A 27,044-nucleotide genomic window follows, 5' to 3' on the forward strand; every position below is an offset into this window, starting at 1 on the left:
TGTATAGCCATGGCAGAAATAGAAATTGGTGAGTACTCACCAATGATACTTACCATTACCTTGTATCAAATTATTCTACCATCCTAACCATATCAGTTATACTAAGAGTGGGTTTATTTATTGATCACTAATATGATTATAGATGGTGGTTGGCAATTTAGGCCCATGGATGGTTTTTTGTAATTGTGGGAAAATATTAAAAAAAACATAAAATTTACCATTTTAAGCATTTTTAAGTGTACAAACCAATGACACTAAGTACATTCACCATGTTAACTATTACCATTATTCATTTTCAGAACGAATTCATCTTCTCAAACTAAAACTCCATACCCATTAAACAATTCCCCATTCCTCCCTACCCCTAAGGCCCTAGCAAACACCATTCTACTTTCTTTCTGAATTTGACTACTCTAGAACCTTATATAAATGGAGTCATATGATACTTTTTCTTTTCTTTTTGGCCTATTTAACTGAGCATAATGTCTTCAAGATTTATCTGTTGTTGTAGCAGAGTCAAAATTTCACTCATTTTTTAAAACTGAGTTATATTCCATTATAAGGATACACCACACCTTGTTCATGCATTCAACTGTCAATGGACATTTAGATTGTTTCCAACTTTGGGCTATTATAAATAATGCTGTGCTGAACATGGGCATAGAAACAATTGTATGAGTTACTGCTTTCAGTTATTTTGGTTATATGTTCATAAATAAAATTACTTGATCTATGCTAATTCTTTGTTTTTCTGTTTCAGGAGCTAAGCCAGTTTTTAAAAATAAAGTTATATTACATAAAATCACAATTATTCATTTATGAATTGACTATGGTACTTTATGCACAAAACTGGCAGAGTTGAATTAGCTATGACAGAGACCATATGACCCACAAAGCCTAAAATATTTACTATCTCTTTAGAGACAAAAAATTGTTGACTTATATTACAGAAAATTGTGCTACCAATTCTTTGGTTTCACAGAGAGTACAAGTCTTTAAAGAGTTAAAAGATCTCTCACATAGGGAGATACAAAGAAGATAATGTTATTCTCAGGCATATAAATAAGAAACAAAGAACAGAATGCCACATAAAAGTTATAATCTCAAATGAAATCAATCCAATATTAATATACAGACTCAATTGTTCCAATTAAATCTTGCTTTCCCATCACAGAATTACCAAGTTATAATACTACTTTATATATTGATAGAAAACTCAGGTATAAATTTTCCATATCAGTGTAATGTTGGATGTTTCCTTTACTGAAGATGAGAGTAGGAAAACTGCTTCAAATGCAAGCATCTGAGTCTAGAGAGATTGAACTATATAACTGTGAAATAATTTGGTCTCCAAACACTTAGCTATAAAATATATCAAATCTATGTATTATGTATGACTGAAAATATACTACATTTGGAACGCTAAATATCAGAGTAAATACCCCTGTTTCAGGGTTTGAACATAGCCACAGGTAAGATCATGGGAGAGCGCAACTTATACAAATAGAAAAAAAAATGATTCAGAAATAAGTCTCAGGTACGAAATTGCCAAAATAATTCAATGGAATTATTTCACTGTACTACAAATTGTGTGCTCACATGGTATCATGTAAGATATAAATAACAGTTTACTTTAAATTATTATAGACAGAACTGGTTGTAAACTAAAAGCATATATATATATATATATATATATATATATACATATATATATATATATACACACACACACACACATATATATATCTTATCCACAATATTAAAGAGAATTTAGGATACACTTAAGATAACATAGTAAATCTTGTTTGTTGTGCCAATGTAGCTTTCGCTTAGCTTTAAAATCCTATTACTTAATAGAAAAATTCAATTTCAAATAGCACAGGAAATCCTTCACTAAAATTATAACTATTTAAATTCTACCCAGTCGTATCATATAATGACTGATATTTTCAGATCTTACCCGAGAGGGTGAAATACGTTTATTTTGAGTATTTTTTTATTATTTTTACATTCAGTACATATCCATGCTAACTTTTGAAATGTAAAACACCTTCAGTAGAAGGCATTCTAATGTGAATACTATATTTTGTGTCATTTACTGCTACGTTTTAAATTTGCTGACTGTGTACCATTCACTAATACGAAATATAAAATTTTCTTTAAATATATACAAGATTGTTACATTTTATTTTAAAATTCTGTTACAGAATTTTGAAGTATTAAATTTATGTTCACGATGACCACAAGTCAACAAAACATAAAGTAACATGGAATATTGTAAGAAATTTGCTATCTGCCTGAAAAACTAATCAACATCTTTTCATTGAATATCCTCCATGTACTTTGTGTTGGGCACACTTTCAAAGAAAATATTAGTACCCAGGCCTCAGAGATTGTTCTATATTGAAACATTACTTTGGATAGTATGGGGAGACAAATAAATTAATACTCTTGATTACTGTCTCATAGGAACTTGTATTATAATTTGAATAAGGAATGACTATAAGTTATCATGATAGGAGCCAGTATCAAGAAGTGGAATGTAATGCTCCAGATGAACAAAGGAGTTGGAGACCATCTCCTGATGAGTTTATTGAGAAAGTGAGATAGAAAAGGTAGCAACTGAGCAGGACATTGAAGGATCATCATTTATTGATTTTTTTTTCCTTTTTTAAAATGCCCAATATCCCTCCTATGGTGGTAGAGATTAGTGCTCATGGAATTTGCCAGTATCTCCCTATGTTTCCCAAACTCCTTGAGGTTGCAGTGGGATTAACATGACTGGATCCTGAGAAATGGGATTGTGAGGGAAGTCATGCATTACTTCTGCTCTGAAGCACTTAATCAGTGCATATTCCTCATTTCCACTTTGGCAATGGCTCTGAAATTTCCATTGTGAGATAGGAAAACTACAGACGGAAGCATTTGAGGTCCCTGAGTCACTGTATGGAGGACAGTTGCCTGTTTATGTCAGATTTTATGAGCAAAAAATAAGCATTTAAATCACTTAGACTTCAGGTTTAAGTCTAAGTGGCAGTTATTACTAATTTCTCTGACTAAACAGCTCAACTTTTGATTAATTGTACCCTGCTTTTCCTTTGTAATCTTCATTCATTACACATGATCTGGGGGGACCTCTTAACCATAGTGCTCTGTAAACTCTAAAAGGGGACAATGACCCAATTTAGGCTAATTAGATTAGGAATTGGAATCTAAAGGTAAGAGAAATAGGAACAGGAGAAGTTTAGAGCTAAGCCATTTTGATGGAAGCATCCATAAAAGTAAATTTCCATGAACTATGAGTTCTCAGTATCTTCTTTCATGGCCATGGCTGCTGTTTTTCTTTATTTTCTGTGAAAAATACAATATCTCTCCTTCACCCTATTACTTAGGAGAAAATGAAGACTGTCTCTGGTTCTTGTAACCAAAGCTTCTTAACAGTTACAAGTGGGAAGGGTTTGTATATGTAAAATTATATTCCAAAGGAATGTAAAATAAGGGCATTTTGGATAAAATAAGTCCAGGTAGCTGTAGAGTTCATGAAGTTGTTAGAGAAGCTATGTTAGGATTGTGAATCTTAGGCTATGAATTTTAGATGTTAGCCTCTGGGCTAAGGGGTTATAAAATAAAATGCCTTCAGGGGACAGGCAGGACACATAAAATTGTAAAGCTGTTACATGATTTAAAGCAGTAAGTGCTAAAGTGATTGTACTGACCAGTCCAACCCTTGCCCTGTTTCTGTGCCTTTTAAAGCTCCCTGCAGACAACAGAAAACAATCGAGCAAAGCATATCCTCCAGCTCTCTTGTCTGGAGGGGCTACCAGTTGGAAACCAAGGCTAATAATGTAGAACCACTGAAGGTTTCTTTGCTGGGGAATGTGAGACAGGAAGTACTCCTTTAGAAAGATTAACCTGTCAATAGACAGGGGTTTGGGTTTGGAGAGATCTCTTACAAGGAATATATTGACTTGAGACTGATGTCAAGAAGAATGAAAAGAAAGTGAGGACATGAAAACAATTGTAAAGGAAGAGTCTACAGAACCTGATAAATGCTGAGATGTGAAATCAAAGTAGAGGAAGGAATAAAGAGAAGACAAGAAATGTATTTGCCTGACGACCTTATAAGAAGTAATGGTGCTATCTTCATGGAATTGGGAAGCCTAATTAAGCTATAGGTGTTTTATGTGCAGTATATACCTGAAGATATCTAAATAACATCATGAAAATTTCTACTAGTATTCTTAAAGATCCATTATATACAATACAACCATTTTCAGTTCATTGCTTGTTTAACACTAGATTTCTGGAACAAAATATAGGATATAAGTTTTCAAAGAAAACTAAAGAAAGAGACATGGTGAACACTTGGCATGCAATAACAGAGAATCTTTTGCAGAATGTAAGCTATTAGGGACGCTGTCATGCTTTGGAAGAATAACTGTCACTAAATGTTAGTACATGAAGGCACATTTTGTTACCAATCTTACTAGATCCATCCACCATGTCAAAATAATATGAACACATGCCAATAGAAATTACATTGTACTACTGCTACTGTCAGGAACTTGGCAAAATTTGGTCTCTTATTTTGTAAATTTATTAAAATGACACCATTAACATATACGGAATTGACTAACTTTCTGGGGGTCACTTTTCTCTAAATGAAATTGCCATGAAAATTCTTTCCTTATAGTAAGTCAATCGGAGAGGGACAAACATTATATGGTTTCACTCGTACAGGGAATATAAAAAATAGTGGAAGGGATTAAAGGGGAAAGGAGAGAAAACGAGTGGGAAGTATCAGAGAAGGTGACAGAACATGAGAGACACCTAACTCTGGGAAACGAACAAGGGGTAGTGGAAGGGGAAGTGGGCGGGAGGATGGGGTGACTGGGTGACGGGCATTGAGAGGGACACTTGATGGGATGAGCACTGGATGTTATACTATATGTTGTCAAATCGAACTCCAATAAAAATATACAAAAAAAGAAAATTATTTCCTTAGGATGAAAAAAAGCATTTTTAATGAAAACCTCAACTTATTTTCACTACCTAATAACATGAAACACGTCTTAGCCCTGGGAGACAAATGAAAGAAGAGAAAAACTCCCCCTACAGGAAGTCCATCCAGGATGTTGAGTGGTAATAGAAATCTTCCATCTAATGATAAACACAGGGAAACAAGGCCTGTTAACTGAAATAATTCTTCCCTGCTCTTCTATCTACTCTCTGCTATCCCTTTGGTACTCATTTCAAAAATAATTTCAAGTATTTGACATTCAAAGAAAGAGAAGGAAATGAAGCTCACTTCCAAACTATCTTCATACAATCTAAGAGACTACTGTTTTCAGAATAAAAAATGAGTGAAAATCCATTGTCTATAAATTTCTTTAATGTAGAAAAACAAATCATGTATGTGAAAAAGGCAGTAAAATAAGTCCATTTTACTTTCTGAGTTTACTTACTAAGGCTAAACTGCATTTTCTTTTGTCATTTTGTCTCCAAATTCCATTATCTTATTAATAATAGAACATTTGTGAGATTAAGTATTTTAAATTCTGTCCATTTGCCATCTTTGATACAAAGATTTAGACATCATAGGCAGAAATGTTATCATGAAAATCATTTAGAGAGCTATTTCAAGAAAAACATTTCATGTATATTATATTTTCTAATATTCACAGTTATTCCCTATGAAACACCTTTTGGAAAACATCATTGATAAAAGACATCTCTTATGACTAGTTTTTTATAAAGATTTTATTTATTTATGAGAGAGACAGAGAGAGAGAGAGAGAGAGAGAGAGAGAGAGAGAGAGAGAGATGCAGAGACATAGGCAGAATGAGAACCAGGCTCTCCTTCAAGGAGCCCAATGTGGGACTTGATTCTGGATCTTGGGATCACACCCTGAGCTGAAGGCAGATGCTCAACTGCTGAGCCACCCAGGCGTCCCTTATGACTATTTTTTGAAACAAAAGCAGAAATATTAAGGTACTGTATAGGTAAGGAATGGGATTTTATGGCCATTGATGAAAATGATAAGGTTAGTCTTCTTCATACAAGATATATTCTTAGTGCCTTTTATTTATTTACGATGTAACTTCAAGAAAACACATGGCCCTGTCCTGCCAATATGGTTGTATAATAATAATTATTAAATTATTATAATACAATAATTGGTTGTACCTTTCATGATTGATATAAGTCCTCAAACCCAAGAGCCCACAAAGCAGTCTGTACTAAGACTAGTGAAAACCTAAATGTTCCTCTTTAGCTATGCTATGATCTATTTTCTTGCTGTGTACAAAATCCTGGAAAAAAATGGGACTGGAAGTAATTCGAATGCTTTTAAACTCAGTCTACAATTTAATTTCCTTTGTGACCTTTGTAACAACAGTTATAAAAGTCTAGATTTCCTAATTCCTCAGATTTTCCACAGGTATTTCCTTATTAAGAAACAAAACAAAACAAAAGAACTTTTTTTTTCACTCAGAGAATAACACTTTATTTTTTTTGGTATTTTTTTATTGGCGTTTGATTTGCCAACATATAGCATAGCACCCAGTGCTCATCCCGCTAAGTGGCTCCCTCAGTGCCCGTCACCCAGTCACCCCAACCTCCCGCCCACCTCCTCTCCACTACCCCTTATTCGTTTCCCAGAGTTAGGGGTATCTCATGTTCTGTTGCCCTCACTGATATTTCCCACTCATTTTTTCTCCTTTCCCCTTTATTCCCTTTCACTATTTTTTATATTCCCCAAATGAATGGCAAACATTATACAGTCTCATTCAAAAGAACCTTCACGCAACTTGCAGTCCTCTTACTTCCCAATAAATGAAGGATTTTCATTTATTTTATTTTCACTTATTTTCTGTGTTCTTCAACCTTAAAATACTTCCAGCCTTGTTCATGTCTCCCTGAAATTTTCTTCTTTCTACATTTCAAAAGTTTTGCTCTTTTTCTGTCATATGGTTAAGTCTTCTAGTTCTCTATTCATTATCATTACTCTTTATGTTACCACTCATAAACTGAATGTTTTTAATGTGGGAAAGAATTCTGATCATGAGGTAAAATTAACTAATGAATAAAATTTGTCTTCATTCATCTCTAGTGAGAACCAATGTATTCTTGGCTTCTCTAGAGACCTCCAAAAATTTGTGTTTTTGATCTTCCAAGACTTTAACTTTGAAAATGTAAAAGAATGGTAAAGAATGTCTAACCAATGCCATGAATGTAGTCTGCTTATCCAAACAAGTACGAGAAGTCTTCAAGAAATCTGCAACCATAAAAAAAGTAGGAGTAATTTTAACTTGTCCTTTGATGCTAGAAATAACACTGTTTCACCTAAGACTTGTGATAAACTGGGAATACAAATAAAACTTTCCTAAATTAATTATTTTTTTAAAAATCTCCCAAAGAAGTTCTTTATTGGCAACAGAAAATTCAAGTCTTCTATGCCATTCAAGAATTTGACCTAAGAAGGACTGTGTCTGCGACCTTTAATTTTTAGTTCTAATTGTGTCTCTGATTGGTATGAATCCCACTTAAAAAAAACTGTCTAAGTCCTTATTAAAATTTTAATGCAAGATTCAATAATTCAAAGACCGAGCCACAGTTAAGTACATAGAAATAACAAAGGTAAACATCAGTATAAGAAAAAACAAATCAATGAGGAAGAATGAGAGATATAGACACAAGCATCAACATGCAAATGCTTAGGATAAAGCATGATCCAAAGAACTGCAGAAATCAGAAAAGTAGCACAATAAGCAGAAAAGTGAACAGCTAGTACAGTGGGCCTTATTAACTGAAATAATGTCCCTCCCTCTATAGTAGAGCAGATCCAGTTGGAGCTTCATCCACTCTCTTGACTCTTGACATTCCAGTGTAACCTGGCCAATGTCCAACAGCTGCTGTAATGACTAATAAGAGCTGGAGTGTAAACATCACAGTCCTCCTGCTCCTTGCTTAACGTGACTGAGATGCACCTGTTTTATACTCTCTCAGCCTTTCTCCATGGAATTAAGCTCCAGTCCCTCACAGTAGTGGCTGGCTTGCTGAATTCCACATAGGCTATTTTCTCTTCCCTTGCTTACCACCACACAACTGAACCACAGCTTCCTGAACCACCTCCCAAATAAACAACCTGAACTCAAATCCCTGTCTCAGGATTTGCTTTTGGAGCAACCCAAACCAACGCTCTTAACCTCAAAATTTTTATTAACGCCAAAATCAATCCTTAACCATGGCTACTCTGACCCCATTGACAGAGTTGAGAAAAAAGACCCTAACTGAACTGGAAAATCAATTCATGCTTTCAAAAAAAATGTAGCGTGTATGCTTCTTGAGACAGAGTAAGTGTAATGAGATACACAGAAACCTGATAGAAATCATTGAATACCAATTAGTGTTAGGTTTCAAAGAATAGGTCTTTAAGAAATTTGAATTCTAATGTAATTCAAAATAATTTCCAATCATTGGATTTTATATAAGTATACAAAAACTAGTTATTACCAGAGGGTGCATCTAATAAACTTTTATTTTTCTCATAATATTAAGCCACTGAAATATAAATTTGATAGAGTCCCTTCCATGCAATTTAATTCTGTGATTTTTTTCTTTTATTTGTGAGAAAAGCATGTTTCCCTTTTAGAAATGTTGGCTTGGATTACAAAATGCTTTATTATGTGCATTGCAAACCTACTTATTTACCACAGCTAGACAGAGACTCCTTCTTACTTTGTCATGCAGCTGCTTGTTTTTAAACAAATTTTGCCAAGAGACATAAACCAGATGGCCTTCTTCAAGGGTATACTGTGAGCCGTGATAGTCAGCTTATGGTAGTTTCAAGCAGCAGACAGCTGGGTATGGAAAGTCATGATGCTATTTGGAAATCCAACTTCCAAGTGTGCTGAAGCACAAGGAGACTCTCAAGTTGGTAAATAAAACTGTGACTCCAAATTTGTTTCAATATTCTATTTTTCAAGGGTCTTTAAATTTCTGCTTCATAATATTACAGGAGGGTTTTTTTTATACAAAATAAAAGTTCCCCCAACATACTGGATTAGAGATAAAACCTGTCAAAAAAGTGGATTCAGGATACATTTTCAAGTGGAATCAGCAACTTGAGTTTTCTCAGGAAGTTACATGCATGCCATCAAAAATGTTAAAGGATGCTATAATACTCTACCAGAGTAGTGTAGTATTTTAAATTGTTATTCCCAATTCTATTCTGTAGTAGTATTATGTATCTGTAGTTTTGGCATGGCTTCATGGTGAGCAGTGCTTATTCCTCTACTCCTAGGCATTGGGCTTGCCATGTGACTTGCTTTGACCAATTGATGTGAATTGAAGAGATACTGTGTCAGTTCTATGTCAAGGTCTCTAAAGCATCACATATTTCTGCTTGCCCTTCTGAGAGTTCTGAACTCTTCCATGGATGAATATACACCAACTATCTGCTGCCCTTCCAGCTTGGGCCCCATAACGAAACAAATGGGTCAGATCTAGTCATTCAATCTACAGTCCCAAAGGCTGAAGTAGAGTTGACTCAAAGTAGCCCTGAACATGAGAATAATGATTTATTGTTAATTCTGAGCGTGTTTATTATGTAGAATTATTATAGCAGCAACTGACCATTACTAGCAAACTTTGGTAAGGGCACAGTGGACAGCTACCTTGGGTCACCCCTACACTATTGGGAGATATGGAAAAAGGGATAAGACAAATGCGAGAGTTGCATCTATGTCCTAATCACGGTGCTACTACTTAATGGGAGCTACCCATAAAGATTATAGAATTGTATCTCTGATTACTTTGGGATTACTTCAAAACAAAGGGGGTGGAATTACAATCCTTAGTTGCTAGTGTTATATTTGAATATTAGAGAAAGACAAATGAGAGAAATGAAAAAAAGAAAAAAGAAAGAAATGCAAGAGAAATTAAGCACACAAAATTTACCTTTGGTAAAAACATATATAGCTTAAATTTACTCAAATATACTACTTGTTTCAATATTAAGAATTTTGAAAATGTCCATCTAAACTGTTATTTATTTTTCTAAGTCTAACCATTTGGGGAAACCACACAGAATTTTTAAATGTTTGTTTCAAGCAGAAATCTCTCAAGAACCACATTTTTAGCTTGTAATGGGTGGCTTTTCCCTTGAGGAAAATGATGTTTTCAAAAGGAATTTGAGACTGTCCATGGATAAACTAAAAACTAATAAGAAAATAATTCTTGTGAAAATTGCCTTATAGGCAAGAATTTGCAATTCTCACAGAGTAAACAGATTTTTAAAGTGTCAGAATTTTGTAATAATAACAAATCTCCACTCCCACATCCCATAATAACAGAAGTTAAAACAAGAAAGTAAGTCAGCAAACAAACAAAAAGTTTGTTGACTTCTACCAGGAAGCTATGTTGACTTCAGTGACTTAATTGGCATATTTTTCTTTATGAGAGAATGTCTATTTCTCTCACATACCATAAAGAACATATCAAGATCTCATATTATTCATATGTGGCTCTACCCATACTTCAAAGTCATAATTCAGTATTATTATGGAAAACCAAAGGCAAATATGATGAAATTTACCCTACATAAATATTTGGTTAAATAAACTATAATGGGAATGAAGTTCTTGTTAACCAAAAAACAAGAACCTTATTTATTACAAAATATTACAACTTCTGAGTGAGCAGTTTGTCATTTACATTTAAGGTCTCCTCAGTTAAAAAATGAATTATGTTGTGTTTAGCTTAGGGGTCACAGGAAGTGTATGGCACAGTTTCTGCTTCTATACAGTAACAAAAACTCTGTTGGATGGTACAGAGTTGCACACAGTAATGTAAGACCTTTAAATTCATGATAAGCACCTATAAGAGAACTACATAAACAGAGTTCTAGGAACATGGAGACTGGAATAATTGAGACCAGCACAGTATTCCAAATGGTGATATTTGCACTGGGTCCTGAACGATGAGTAGAAAAACACAAGACAGGGTTCCTCAAGCACTTGGGAAGATCCCTTACCACTTGGCTTTGCCAAGCATCTTATAAAATCACAGTCTAGTTCTCTACAGATAATGGATATGAAGATACCAGTATCCAAATATTAAACATCTTTTTAAATAACAATGGTTTCAGACACAAGTTTTATAAAGTTTTTAGGGATGCCAGGGTGGCTCAGTGGTTGAGCGCCTGCCTTTGGCCCAGGGCGTGATCCTGGAGTCCAGGGATGGAGTTCCACATTGGGCTCACTGCATGGAGCCTGCTTCTCCCTCTGCCTATGTCTCTACCTATGTCTCTCTGTGTGTGTCTCTCATGAATAAATAAATAAATAATATTTTAAAAATAAATAAAAAATAAAAAAAGTTTTTTATATATATATCCCTGTTACTGCTCCTGAAGAATGGCACCCGGAAGAGAGAACATAATCAATGAGTACAAATAATATAAGAAGTCTTAATGTGAAATGCATAAAAGACAAGGAATGCAGCAGACAAGAGTTCATAATCTGAGCCAATATACAGGCTCTGATATATTCTTCCTATGCACACTTGAGACAATTATTTTTTCCCTCTAAATCTCAAGTGCCTTGTCTATAAAATAAGGTTCTCCTGAGGATGCAATTATATATGTAATCCACTGAATGCATGCCTGGCACATTGGTGTGGCTAAAAAAGATCTTTAATTTTACACGAGATCCATCTCACATGTTCAGAAAAGGCGATGTCCTGAAATTTCAGTTCATTGTCACAATTTCTGCTTTGGTTTTAGATCCTTATTTTTTTTAGTGGTTATTCTTGATGTTACTAATCTAAACTGCTATAATTTATGAATGGCCCAATTTTAGTCACAGTAAGTAGGGAATATATACTCCAGGAGCACTATGGCAACTAAGTTATCCATCTCTTTCCTTGGCTAAGCAATGGGTTTGTTGGAAAAAGGGGGTAAAATTGGTACAAAAATTGATTAATGAGAAAATGTTTTGGGAACGTGGAGGGATAGAACAAGCAGGTATTGGATAATGATGAAAAACTTCTATTTTTATATTATCAGAATTCAGGAAGCCAGAGTGAGATATTTACAGAATCAGAGTTCATCGAATGATGGTAGGGGAAAGAGAGAACTCTAGACTTAGCTACCCTTTTGACATATTTCTTAGGGCTGCTTTAAAACAAAACAAAACAAAAAACAACATGCACTTCTGTGAATACACTGAAGACTGTTAGTTCTCTTTCAATATCCATTTTCCTGTTTTTCCACAAGAGCAGACTTTCTGGCAGAGCACATAACATTCAGGAATAAATATAACATTTCTCTGCCTCCCTTGCAGCTTGGGTGTGCATATGACTGACATCTGGCCAATAGAATATAAGTAAAACAATGTAGCTCCCAGGAAACTTCATTAAAAGAAAATTAGTATGTATGCTCTGCCATTTCTTCCCACCTTCTCCGATCCTGCTTCTTGGAATGTGGATGTGGTGGGAGCTCTGTCTTGCAACATGTGAATGAGAGCTCACCATATAAGGATAGCTGGGTGGAAAGCAGGAGGAGCAGAGCTATTATACCTGTCTTGACTGAATACTCCTACATCTTTAAGGAGAAAGAAATATGCTTCTATCTTTGTGAAGCCAAAACAAACTCTAATTGATAATGAGAATTTCTGGAAAGATTACATTTAGCACAGTTTTGCTTTCTTCCAAAACCCATCTATTCCATTTACAGGAGAAAATGTATATTTAGAGAAGGGAAATTTGTGATATGACAAAGCCAAGAAACATACAACAAGTAAAGTTAAATAGTGGCATTATTTCCAAAATGAGGCTAGTCCTAAAGGCATAAAATTGGTTTCTATATTAGAGACTTTTCCTTTTGAAAATAATGAAAATACAAGTTTATTTAGGTAACAAACAAGCCAACTATAGCCCCCTGTACAACAAAAAAATAGAATCATCTATGGTGAAGAATGGAAATGTGTGTATACGGCTATCCTGGGAAACAAAAATGTTCAATTACTTTGAGAAAAAGATTCAGGATATTGATCTATGGTTAACTCTAAGATTATATGAATTTTATATCTAGTCAATTTCTTATTTGAAGCAAGTTTTAAACTAACCTCTATGTGAACTGTAAAGATTTATAAGAATCTGAAAATGTTGAAGATATAAGGCAAATGATCCTGTATGAAATGGCTATCATAAAAAGCAAATCACTCTGCAACTCTGGAGTACTTTGAAATAGCAATAAGAACATACAGAAAATAAGCTGATAGGTAGAAACAAACTTATATTTAATGCATTTCAAAAAGCCCTTTCCTTAAATAAATACAACAGGTCCCCTCCATTCAATTCTTTCACCAACTGTCGTCATCAATAAAGAATTCAGAAGAAATTCTAAGTAAACAAGGAAATATTATACTGTATGATAACAAACTGTAATTTAAAGAAAAGCTTCAAAAAAAAGGAAATCTACATCAAGGGCTAGTTTAGGTATCTAATTCAAATGGCACAAAGTACTGAATGGTTCATGTTTTAAACAGAGTTTTAAAATAAAAATTACAAGATAAAAGTATTGTTTGTTGATAATCGGTTTGTTTTAATGAGACTTGTAGGTAGGTAATTCATGGATATTAAATACCTTCAAACACCAACTTTACAGGATTAATCTTTTGTGGCTTAAAGCTTTGCCTCTGGTGGTAAAACCTCCATGTAATTGGCATCAGCAGTCAAATCATACACTTCATTTTGGGCTGCTGGGTGGAAACAAAATCTCCTCTATTTGGCTTACAATTGCTCTCTCGGTGGTGTACAAAGTGCAACAACTGGTCAGTAAAAGATACTCATAATACATAGGGATTTGTTTAGACCATACAGAGCCTGGGAAAAAATATTAATACTTGAACAGAGCAGCATAAAAGAGAAGGTGATGTGCAGAAGCCCCTAAACTGAAAAACACAAGAGAAAACAGGGCGGAAGAGACAGTGTAGAGGTGAAGTGTGCTGGCCAGTGACTACAGAAAATGACAGGTCAGGAATAAAGTCACCTCTCTTAAAGTTCTGGTGATTTATTTCTGGCATATATAAAATGTCAGTGCTGTCAAAGTATAGTTTTCATCATCATCATTATCGTCAAAGTGTATTTATTAACCACACGTGCTGTACTGAGCATCGTACAAGCAGGCAAAATTGACATGATTTCTGATATCCAGGACCCAATAAAATAAATCAGAAAGATCACTGTAGACAAATGGAGGAGAGCAGATAGCAGACAAGATACTTAACTGGGAAAGCTTGAAGGTTAACAGTAAACTTTAAAATATTTTTTAAAAATTTCAGAGGTGCTTAGGTAAATTGGTGAATATGTCTCTGTGTATGATTATTTCCCAATACATCGTTAGAGATAAATGATGTGTTATTTTCTTTACACAGATAACTAAGTTTTAGAAATGAATTCTATCAAATCAATGACTTAATAAATAAGGATTTTTTTTTAAAAGAACTCGATGCAAAGAACCAAAACAGAAGCCTTTCCCATACATCATGGTCTCAACAGTGAAAACAAAGTGGGTCATAAATAGAAAATTTCACTTCTTCAATTCAACACATTTTCTGCCATGTCAGTCTCATGAATGAATGCGTGAGAATCCTTTCCTTGGTCAGTACAACATTGATTCTGGAATGAGATATAAAAAGACTTTCCCATGTTCAGGGCTTTTTTCCCCTCCACCTCTCCTTAATTTTCCCAAGTACAAAAACTAACAGTAGAGTCATGTATTGGCACATATACATATACCTGGGCAGGGGGAATATGAAGATCCACTCTTGCTTGAAAATCTTTACATTTAGTAGAGGCTAATTATAAGACTGCAATGTTAATCTTTCCTGAGTCATCAGGATCCTGTGTGTGCTTATCATGTATCTTCCCAACTACATATGGCACTGTGACAAATAGAAGAGGCTGCTAATGCTGCTATGGCTGAATGTCTCATTTAGGAACAAACAATTCTGGAAAAGCTCCCAGATTATGCATCTGTCCCTCTAGCTTCCACTTTAGAGGATAAAATTGTATGGTGATGACATGTGGATTAGTATATTATTCTTTCCCTCTGTGAGGAGTACAGGGTTATTTCCCTCACCTTGACATGAGAGAAAAATATTTGTTGAATGTCTCAGAAGAAAAATTACAAGTGAGATAGAAAATGCTTATGAGAAAGCTGCATTAGGAGTGCACTTTCAGAATTACACGCTTGTTCCTCAAAGTCTGAATACAGAGATGATTAAGGCACTTTCTCTTCAAATCAGATTTCTTTGGTTTCTATTCTTGTTCCCCCCTTCCTTTCATTTCTTTCATTGTCTCGTTTTGCTTCATGCAGTACAAATGGCAGCAAGAGTCTGTGAGTCCATTAATATTGTGAGCTTTGCACTAAGGGAGCTAAACAAAAAGAAATCCCTGGGGAAGAAGCTTCATGCTCTCCATCTCCCAGCATCCTATTGACATGTGATTCTAGCTTGATGGTGGTAAATTTGGGAAAACTTTCTCTAGAGCCGTAGAGCCTACTTATCTGAGAGTAGGTACTGGTCAATTATAAAGTGTTCAGGGGTCCGGGTGAAATGTCAAATGTACGACAATGTAATATGCTCTTCTGTAAGCTACGCTTTTTTAAAATTTTGAGGTTAGGTCCTTCTCATACTTAAAAAAAGAATCCATGTATTATTTTAAAATTCTAAGTGTAAAATTCATTCTAGTATAGCCTATACACAGAAAAGTGTACAAATAATGACTGTATAGTTTCATAAACTTTCTTAATCGATCAATGCAAACAACATCCAGATCAAGTGATCTGCCCTTGATAATCACTATCTTTCACAATGGTAACCATATCCAATCTTTCACCTCCCAATATGCCCATTTCTGAGTTTTGTATAAATGGACTCATAGAATATGTATTATTTTGCAACTGGCTTCTTTTCTGTAGCACTATCTTCCTATTTCTTATTTTCTGAACTACCACTGGTAATAGCATTTGATTTCTTTAAATGTCCTCACCCTAATTTCCTCATTTTTGACACTTCATTTAGTTCTAAAAATTCAGTATAGTAAGAACCACTACTCTTACACTCACATCTTCTTTACATCAGATCTAAAGCTCAGAATCACCTTGATTTTAACTACTTACATGTATGGGTGAGCCATCCCAAAATATCTGACTAAATGGGATTCCAAGGAGGAATAACGATTTTGAAAAAAAAATCACTTACTTGATGTCAGATAAGAACCGTGTTGCTACACAATAATGCCATCTTATGGCTGTACAGCAATGTGTAGTCTAGAAACTGCTTTCATTTTTATTATCTCATTTGAACCGTGCTATCCTCTTAGGCTTGGGGAGTAATTTCATGAAAGTGGGGCAAATTCATTAATGGTTTGAAGGACAGTAAAGATGGTATCAGAAACAAAGTTAAAGACAACAGAGTATCTGGTACTCCTTAAGTGTTTGTTGAAAGAAAAGACTGGACTGTATTTCTCGAATACTAGGTGTGTATTAGATCAACTATTTCTTTATTTTCACAGGCTTCCTGTAAGTATCTTTTAGAAGCAGTGAGTACCCATAAATATTAGATAAAAAACATAATTCAGCAGCAATGCTAATTTCTCCAAAAGTTAAATATTTATTTTACATATATATGTGTGTATATATATATATATATATATATATATATATATATATATTCATATACATGGATAGGTATATAGATACACAAGATTCATGAATTAAATGTTCATGGTGTTTACTATTTGTGTTTCCACAGGAAAAAAAAAGCCACTTTTAGTATTTTGGAGATTCACAACTTTACTGAGACACATGTTGAAATTCTATTTGTTAGAAGACGAGGTATGAAAGCAGGTCTCTTAGATAATGAGTGAGCAATCACAAATCAGTCTGGCTTTTAATTCTCTAACTTTCCTCACCTAAAAAGTAATGTCTGTTTTACTTTATGACATTTAATAAAGGTGAGTTTTGGGATGCCTTGGTGGCTCAGTGGTTGAGCGTCTACCTTTGGCTCAGGTCATGATCCCGGAGTCCTGGGATCCAGTCCCACATCGGGCTTCTTGCAGGGAGCCTGCATCTCCCTCTGCCTATGTCTCTGCCTCTCTCTGTGTGTCTCTTGTGAATAAGTTAAATCTTAAAAAAAAAGGTGAATTTTTCCATTATAGCATTTATGAATTTGGTGATTAATGATGGTCGCAGAACCTATGCCTTTAGGAATGCAGAGAGTCTAATGCATTTTCTCATATTTGTAACTTATTGTGAGTATAAACTGCAAACCTATTAGAGCTAAATATTTTGGTGAAACAGAAGTATGCAGATATGCTATTTAATACGTGTTTGGGTAAATCATTTAACATCTTTGTAATTTTGACTCCCCTGTAAAACGGTGAAACAGGACAAAATCACTAGGGCTATTTCTAGCTGTAAAAATTTCTTTATTATTAATTATTAACTATCAACAATAGTTCAGACTATTCAACAAATATTTACTTCTCTTCCCCTTCCATTGTAGGAAGAGACTACTTTGCCACTCTATTGATGACAGGCTTGCTCTGGTCAAAGGAATGTAAGTGAACTTAATGTGGGCACAGGCCATAAGTGGTCCATAACATAAGCACAGGTCCAGAAGGCAGGTTATGTCTGGTCCATGCTCTGGTGATCTGTCATGAAAGGAGGATGCCACTGACCCTTCATGTTCAGTCCAGGAAAAAGATATATATGTAGCAGACCTTAATCTGACACATATCCTGGAACTTCTCTCAGCTAATCCACAGCTTGAAACAGCTGCCCACCTGAGCCCAGCCTCGCTCAGCCAAACCACAGGTAACTTAAAAACCTACTATCATGAAAATAAATACTTGTTGTTTTAAGTCACTGGGTTCTGGGGTGTTTTATACCACCATATTTGGTAATGGCTGACTAATACACTGTCATACAAGAATCATGTATGAAAAAAAATTCTTACTGTCTCAAAGGCATTTTGATTTAACCTTAAGTTGGCTTATTAAAAAATTAATGACATTTTTGTTGAGACCCACCATGAAGGCTGCAGTGTTTATTTATGAATGTATAGTTTTTAATCCCTCCAAAGATTCAATAATCTACTATTGTATGAGCCTTGGTGGGAGACATGTCTACAACTGCAATGGAGCCCAAATTCCAGCTGTTTATTTTTCCTGACCCTGGCAGTTAGAATGTACTTAAATAGTCTAAGCTTGCATTATAACAGGAGTCAGCAACTTATGGCCCACCAGCAAAATCTGGTCAATCACCTACATTTGTAAATAAAATTTTATTAGAACAAGCCATGCCCATTGATTTATGTGCCATCTGTGGTTTCTTGCACCCTCCAAAAGTGGAATTGTGTAGTTGCCACAGAGATTATATGGCCTGCAAAGACTAAATATTTGCTAATTGGTCCTTCGGAGAAAAACAAGCAAACAAACCCAGCTATATCAAATTATTCTTCAGAAATTTTAATTCTAAAGTTAATGATAGTCCGTCGCCTAGACGGGCACTGAGGGGCACACTTGACGGAATGAGCACTGGGTGTTATACTATATGCTGGCAAATTGAACTCCAATAAAAAAATAAAGTTAATTACAAGAAAAGAAATTATAATTTAGATATTTTTGGCAGTGTTAGTAACAAGCAATATCCAGTGGCAATGGTACCTCTGGTGTACCAGCAGACCATGGCTATGCAGGCAGTTTATAATTCAGATTCATCTTGCAGCTCGATACTAAATGTGTTTTTGGATGCCTAGCTTGGTCTTCCTTGATGGATTCTGCCTATTTTTAAACCTGTCTTTCAGGCTTTCTCATTAATTCCATAAGCTACCTGATATCCTTCCAATAAATTAGATAACTCTAGCTAAAGTAACCAGAGTCACTTTCTGTTAGTTGTGAATCAGAACCTTGAATGGTCCATAGATGTTGCTTTACTCCTGATGTTCCTATTCCATTCCCCAGGGATCTTATTCTAGTCCAGTATAGCTCATATGTATCAACCCATATCTTATTGCCCATCTGTCCAATTTCTCTCCAGGAATGGAAGTTCTTCAAAGCAGGGACTGAACTTAAGTCATCTCCATGTAGTGTTCAGAAAAATGTAAAAAAAAAAAGGCAAGAATGAATTAACAGGCAAAAAGCCAAAAAAGCAAAAAAAAAAAACAAAAACCCATAATTTTTATCATCAAAATTGCCAAGTTTGAGTCATTATCATGTATCAATCCAGTAAGCACCTTACATGCATTATGTCATTGAAGCCTTGTAACAACCCTATGACTTAGAAAATATGCTTATCCTCTTTTATATATAAGGGAATTGTAAAGCAAAAAAAATTTGAGGGACTTGCTCAAGGGTAAATACCTAGTCAGCAGCAAAGCCAGGATTCCAAAACAATTTGTGGACTCTAGAGTCTGTGCTCATAAGCAAGACTTAAAACAGTTTTACCTGAGACTAGACTAGAAGCCATAGGCAATTTAAGAGTTCCTAACCAATTCCTAGAAATGGCCAATTAGAATAAAAATAAGATACTAACTCCAGCCACTAGGTATGAAAAGAATGAGTCTAATGGGGTTAGAGTCACGCCATCCTTTGCCAGACATAGGGAAGACCCTAGATTTGGGGTGAGATTTCAGCTTACCCATTCAGCAGAATGGCACTGGTGTTTCTGCTTATTTTAAAGTCCATGGTTGTGACACCTGGGAGGCTCAGTCAGTTAAGCGTCTGCCATTAGCCCAGGTATGATCTCAGGGTCATGAGATGGAGCCCCATGTTGGGCCATGCTCAGCAGGGAGTCTATTTCTCCGTCTTCCTCTGCTCCGCCCCCTGCTCATGTTCTCTCTTTCTCAAAATAAATAAAATCTTAAAAAAATAAAGTCTATGGTTGAAAGGAAACATCTGTATGAACCTGTGGGAAGAGAATACCTAGCTCATAGGCCAAAAAATAAAATAAACAAAAAGGGGAAGAAGCCTCACAAAGCAGAAAGTTACACCTCTGCTTTAGTGCAAGAGTGGTAGATGCCTATAAATCACAATAATCACTAGCTACTTCAGAGCGCTTCACAGTTCTTAGGGGATGGTATTGCTGACCTGGATGGCCTGGAGAAAATTCAGCAAAAAGAACAGAGATAAGAACATCCAAATAGTAGAATGAGAACTCCTTAAAAAGGTGATGAAACTGACCTCACTGCAGTAGCTTGCAGAAGCTCATAATACCTCAATGTGGGATATTGAGAAAAGGTGCACTGGTGGCACAGTAAGTTTGATTTTTGCAGTGTATACACAGGGCTGCTGAGTTTCTTTTCTTTTATTGATAAAGACTGGCTTTGGAACCCCTGGGATCAGCTGCTTTCCACTAATTTGAGATAAACTATTAGATCATCCAGGGAGAAATGTCCTCAGGTTTCTAGGAGGAAACTTGAATCCAGACACATTAAAAATCTACTTGAAACTCAGTACACATGACCCTTGAACAATGTGGGTGTTGGGGGTACTGACCCCTGTACAGTAAAAAATCCACATACAGTTTTTGACTCTGCTGAAATGTAACTACTAATAGGCTAATGTCGACTGAGAGCCTTACTGATAACACAGACAATCTATCAACACATATTTTGTGTATGTATTATATACTGTATTCTTTTAAAAAACAAGATATAGAAAAATATTATTAAATAAACCATAGGGAAGACAAAATACATTCATGTTACTATACTGTATTTATTAAAAAAAAACTGCCTATACATAAAACTGCAAGTCGACCCTTGCAGCTCAAAGTTGTGTTATTCAAGGGCTACCTGTGTCATATTAATCCTGAGCATGTCACATAAAATAAAATATAGCTCTTGTCTTTAAAGGAGCTTGTGCAGTAGGCAGAAAAGTAAACAAATTGATGGCCCTGTGATAAGGGTAGCCAGCAAGTCTGGCAATATTTGCAACTATACACATGGAATGCTGGTATTATGTTACATAAATATTTAAAGAATACCTACGTTTCTAGACTTTATCATCAATTCACAGTTTTAAGATTTGAAGAAGGAAACAACATCATAGGTGAGACCTGAAGGACTGGCAGGCCAGAGGGAACACAAAATATTTGGGAATCTTCAACTCAATTTCATAATGGTAGAACAGAATTCGGAGAGGTTGTAGGACAGGCAGGAACTGATAAGCAGTGAGGCTGAACAAAAGAACAAGGGTCATATGAAGGCTTTATATGCCCAATTAAGGAATCTGGACTTTATTCTAAGGAGAATGAGATAATAGGACTGAAGTTCTTCCCCTTATGTTTTAAAGATTTTATTTATTTATTTGAGACAGAAAGAGCATGAGCAGTGTGGAGGATAGAGGAAGAAGCAGACTTCCTGCTGAGTAGGGAGCCCAGTGTGGGGCTCAATCCCAGAACCCTGTGATCATGACCTGAGCTGAAGGCAGATGCTTAACCAACTGAGCTCAGGTTGCCCAGTCTTGCACTTTAGAAAAACAACTCTGGATAAAATATAATTGGGAAGAAAATGAGAATGATCATCAGCATTAACTGAGATTTCTGCTGTAAGTATCAGTTTAGTAACCTACATTAGTAAATAAAAAACTAAAATAGAAGTAAGGATATTTAGAAATGGACAGATAAGAGAGTTAAGGGAGAGGTTCCCTGTAGTTATTAAAGATGATTTTATTTTATCTGAAAATAATAAAGGAGACTATCTTGAGACTATAATCTTTAAAACAAATTATTTTAAATCATTAGAACTCCATTACTTTTAATCTAAAATGGGAAAAGAAAACAATATTCTACCTTCTTGCAGTATGAGGCTAAAGAATGTACATTAATTTTTGAAAACGTGGTCACAAACTAGATATGTTAATTTAGGCAAACACTGAAAAATTATTTTAAATCAACTTAACAAATTCTTTATAGCAAAAAGAGTAGGGGGACTGCAACATGTTATGAATCATCTTCAAAATAAAAGTAGTAAGTGAAAATCAACTTTTCACTGGTAGCCCATATTTCAAACACATTAATCTAAATATCAATCTGCTATAAATATATGACACAAAAAATATATGACACAGATTTGACCAAAGATACACATTTAATATTGTACAGTTATTTAAACCACTTCAATTAAATAACAAAACCTATTTGACACCATGTGAAATTTTAGAAGGTAATATAGTTCTCCAATGCAATGCTAACCCCAGAATAGAATAATTTCTAGAACTCAGCTCATTAGTCAGTTCATCATTATTTGTTCTCACTTCACTTACCTTTTTCCAATGATAGTAATACTTCTCCCTATCTGCCTCCCTACCTTTCCATGGGGAACACTGAAATGAACTCCAGAGTTCACTGAAAACAGGTATAGTAATTTGAGAAAATAAAAGTGTTACCTACCCTTGTCGGTCCTTGTACATATTGTTAACTCTTTCCCATTGGAAATCAAGCCGTGAGAGAGCTTCCTGGAGCTTTGCCCTTTCTGCAGGAGTGGCACTGTGCAATGCTGCTGTCTTCTTATTGTGAATGATGTCAATCCGACCTGAGATTTGTTGCAGGCTGTCTTTTATGTTCTACAATATAGAAAATTTGAAACACATCAGAAATGAATCAGCTTCTATGGAGATAGAGAAAAGGAAATTGATAAACCCCAGAAATAAAGGTCTTGCAATTCTTTTTTTAATATTTCAAGTTTTTATTTAAATTCTAGTTAGTTACCATGTAATATTCATTTCAGGAATATAATTTAGAGATTCATCACTTACATATAACACCTAGTGCTCAACACAGCAAGTGCTGTCCTTAATACCCATCAGCCATTTAGCCCATCTCCTTACCCACCTCCCCTCCAGCAACCCCCAGTTGGCTCTCTACAGTTAAGAGTCTCTCTTATGGTTTACCTCCCTCTCTTCCCCCCCATTTTGATCTGTTTTTCTTCTTAACTTCCACATGAGTGAAATTACATAGTATTTGTCTTTCTCTGACCAACTTATTTCACTTAGCATAATACCTTCTAGCTCCATTCATGTCATTGCAAATGGCAAGATCTCATTCTTTTTTATGGCTGAGAGGGAGTCTACTGTGTGTGTGTGTGTGTGTGTGTGTGTGTGTGTGTGTACCACCTCTTCTTTACCTATTCACCAATCAATGGACATTAGACTGTTTCCATAATTTGGCTATTGTTGATTGGTCTTGCAATTCTTAATTCCTGCCTTTTTAAAATCATTCTCCTTGAAGCCCAGTGATTTCAACATGTTCAGATTCAATGGGTAATTCACAGTCTTCATCTTGATATGGCTGATCATTCCCTCAATCTTAAAATTCTATCTTCATTTGGCTTCTATAACCTGAACTCTTCTGGTTTTTCTTCCACCTTCTTGTCTACTGTTTCCTCAGTCCTTTTCTGAATCCTTCTCTGACTTATCTCTTAATACTGGGTGCTCTGCTTAGTTTTGACATTTCTTTCCTTCTCTCTATATATACTCCCTAATTGGTCCCATGGACTGCAAATATTGTCTATACAATGGTGACTCCCAAACTTCTGTTTCCAGTCCTAACCTCAACTCAGAAATCAGGTTCATGAATTTAACTGCTTTATTGACATTTGGATATCCCATGGGCATCTCAAATTTAACATGACCCCAACAAAATTCTGAGCTGTATCCCCTTATCCCTCTCTTACAATGGTTTTCCCCATTTCAGTAAATGACATATCAAATAATAATTAGGTTGATAACCTTAGAGTCACACTGACCTTTCTTTTTTAGTATCCAGTATCCAAGTTGTTAAATAGTCACGTTGGCTCTAATTCCAGAACATGTACAGAATTTGACCACTTATCATTACTTCCCTTGCTATAGCTTTGATATAATCTATCATTATACTGCAATGGCCACCTAAATGATCTCACTGCTTCCAGTCTTACCCTTCTCCTAGTCAATTCTCCATACAAGAGCCAAAAAGTTTTTTTCAAAACATAAATCAGGTCATATTCTACTCTGTTCAAAATTCTCCAATGGTTCCTCCTCACACCTATAATCTTTACCACAGCCTACAAAGTTCTAAATCACTTGGTTGTATGTTTTCTACCTTTCGGATTTTAAATCTTTTCTTAGTCTCCTCTGAGTCCAGAACATTTTAGCTTCATTAACCTTTTTGTGTTCCTCAAGTATGCCAAGCATTATCTTGCCTCCAGGCTTCTTCTTTACTTGCTGTTCTATCTGCCAAAAATATTCTTTCACTCCAAGACATTTATATGACTAGTTCCCTCACTTCGTTCTCATCTAAGAAGAGCCTTCTCTACTACTCTATTTTAAATAGCATTCCTAACCATTCTGTATTCCCTGTATTCTTTGTTTTGCTTCATGACATTTATGACTAACATTATATTATATATCTACCAGTCTTTCTACACCACTAGACTAGACCCTATAAGTGCAGGAAATGTTATCTTACTCTCCATTAAGATTAAGAACTCTCACTGGGTTTCCAGAACTTAAACCTATGGCTGGTATAGGCACATGGTAGGTTACTCAATGCATTTTGTTGAATAAATGAATAAACTAATATATCCTCTAAATTAACTCCAAACTTTTTTATGTATATCATATTTAAAGGGAAAATCACAAACTACAATTCATTATGTAATAGACATCTTTAATAATATTTATTTTCAAAAAAATGCTAAAAAATATATACTTGGCTAGTCTTACTAGTATGAATTTGGTTATTTTGCTCATCTGAATTATTATAGGCAAGTCAATTGAGCAAGCATTCATTGAGTTCTTCCATGTACAAGGATCAATATAAAGGAAGCAAAGGTTGGTGAAGCATAGTTTTATTTGCTTGTTTTCAAGAAGTTTTAAATGGATCTTATTGTGGTAGTTGGGGGGGTATGATTTGGAGAAATGAAGGAAAAATAATAGTGAAAAAGCCCCAGCTAGATGACAAGAAAGAATTTGATGAGCATTCTAAGTCTATTCTTTTCTGGAAGTTCAAAGAAGGAATGAATCATATGCCATATTTGGTCACACACTGAGGAAAGAGCTCACGAAGGAAGTGCAATTTGGTGTGTACGTAGTTAAGTAGTTAAAGTGGGAAGGGCATTATGCTTACTAGGTAACACTTATGCAAAGATAGGGAATATGAACAGTCATTTTTGGCTTACATCTTGGAAATGTACAAGATTAGGAGAAGATGGGTCAGCAAACAGAGGCTAGAGATATTTAGTAATGTGCTTTAAAGATTCTGAATGCAAGTCAGTCGCCAATAGGGAATCATGATTCATACAGTAATTGTGATGAAAACTTTCAAATACATATGAAAGTAAGAAAAGAGTACAAATAGCCCCCTTGAACCTATTGTCCAGTTCCAGTTCTTATAAAGCTGTGAGCAACCTTGTTTCATTGTACTTGCACACATTCACCTCCTCAAATGGATTATTTTGAAACAGACTGATATAATATTTTATCCATAAATACTTTAGCATGTTTCCAATATATATGAATGTGTTTCAAGGAAAGTACACATAATATCATCACACCTACAAAATTAAAAACAAAATCATCAATGTAATTAAGTGTCTAGTTGGTATTCATACTTGAGTTGGATTGAGAAAGTTGTTTAGGAAGAAAACTCAGAGAACTCAGTGACTGGGTATTGAGTGAAAAAGAGGAAAGACTCAAATTATTCTCAGGTTTCTGGCCTGGGCACCTGGATGAATAGCGGTGTCACTGAATAAAAGGATTTCAGATGGATAAACAGATGTGTGTTTGTGTTTGTGTTTGCATGTGTGTAAGTGATGAATTCAGTTTTGGATATGATCATATTGAGAAGCCTTTGGGGTATCAGACTGTAGATACCCAATAGGCAGCTGGCATCAGATTTTGCAAAAAGAAATGAGATGGGGACTACTGTTGGGCCATACATCTTTTCTCATTTCTTTCTTTCTTTTTTTTTCTTTCTCTTTCTTTTCTTTTCTCTTTTCTTTCTCTTCTTTTCTTTCTCTTCTTTTCTTTCTTTCTTTCTTTCTTTCTTTCTTTCTTTCTTTCTTTTTGAGAGAGAGAGCACATGCAAGTGAGAGGGGAGTATAGGGGCAGAGGGAGAAGGAGAAAGAGAATATTAAGCAGGCTCCATGCCTAGTATGGAGCCCAATGTAGGGCTCTATCTCATGACTCTGAGATCATAACCTGAGCCAAAATTCAAAGTTGGAGACTTGACCATCTGAGCCACTCAGGTGCCCCCTTTTTTCCCACATGTCTGCATGGTCTAAGCTTTCTGAGCAAAGGCCATTGGCAATTAGGTTAAAGGATGATTGAATAGCAAATATAACTTGGTGTTCAGACTAGTAGAATTTCCCAGAAAGACCTGAAAACTTACTTTTCCTAGGTCCCTTTGCTTATGTGCCAATTTATAGTCTGAGGATAATAGACCTAGACACTTCTCTCTTTCTGGAGACGATTTGTTTAGCCCCTGGAGCAAGGGTCTCTGTTTCTATCTCACTTTCTCTGTAAGATATGCCAGCTGCCTTATATAAGCTCTGTTATCATAAATTCAGGGATTCCCTCCCATATTGCAACCCCTGCATACACAGATAAATACATGGCTCTCACTGCATTGCCCCATGAGGATCTGGGGCATGTGCACTGGTGCTAAGAGACTCTTGAGTAAGTAATTATGTGTTCTCTGATCCACAGGTCTTGCATTTCCTGTCAGGATAAATAAATATAAATATAAAAACTTAATAAGTGTCAATAAAAGAAATATTTTTGCTTACTTTCAGACAAAACTGGGGAGAGTTTTAACCACGTATGAGATAGAGACTAGGCCAGATATGGTGGGGCTATTGCTGGGCCTGCAGCTTCCCAGAAAGCAGTCTCCAACAAACTGTATAAGCCCCACACAGGGGCTTTGGGTAGATCCTAGAAGACTTTCCTGCCTCATTCCAAGACTTCATGGCTATAGTGCATGAAGACCTGACTTGGT

At 35.4% G+C, this 27,044-nt stretch overlaps 1 protein-coding gene across 6 annotated transcripts in view; it reads right to left on the reverse strand.

The window, feature by feature from the left end:
• The window catches only part of DMD (dystrophin), a 2,039,779-nt gene that overhangs the window by 1,104,513 nt on the left and 908,222 nt on the right, over positions 1 to 27,044 (reverse strand). For all 6 annotated transcript variants that reach the window (XM_055339022.1, XM_055339018.1, XM_055339021.1 and 3 more), the window contains one exon: positions 22,461 to 22,633. In XM_055339022.1, the coding sequence (XP_055194997.1) occupies positions 22,461 to 22,633 (173 nt within the window). The remainder of the gene's footprint in view (positions 1 to 22,460; positions 22,634 to 27,044) is intronic.

Source organism: Nyctereutes procyonoides, unplaced genomic scaffold (assembly GCF_905146905.1).
Source record: "Nyctereutes procyonoides isolate TBG_1078 unplaced genomic scaffold, NYPRO_anot_genome, whole genome shotgun sequence".
Classification (NCBI taxonomy): domain Eukaryota; kingdom Metazoa; phylum Chordata; class Mammalia; order Carnivora; family Canidae; genus Nyctereutes; species Nyctereutes procyonoides.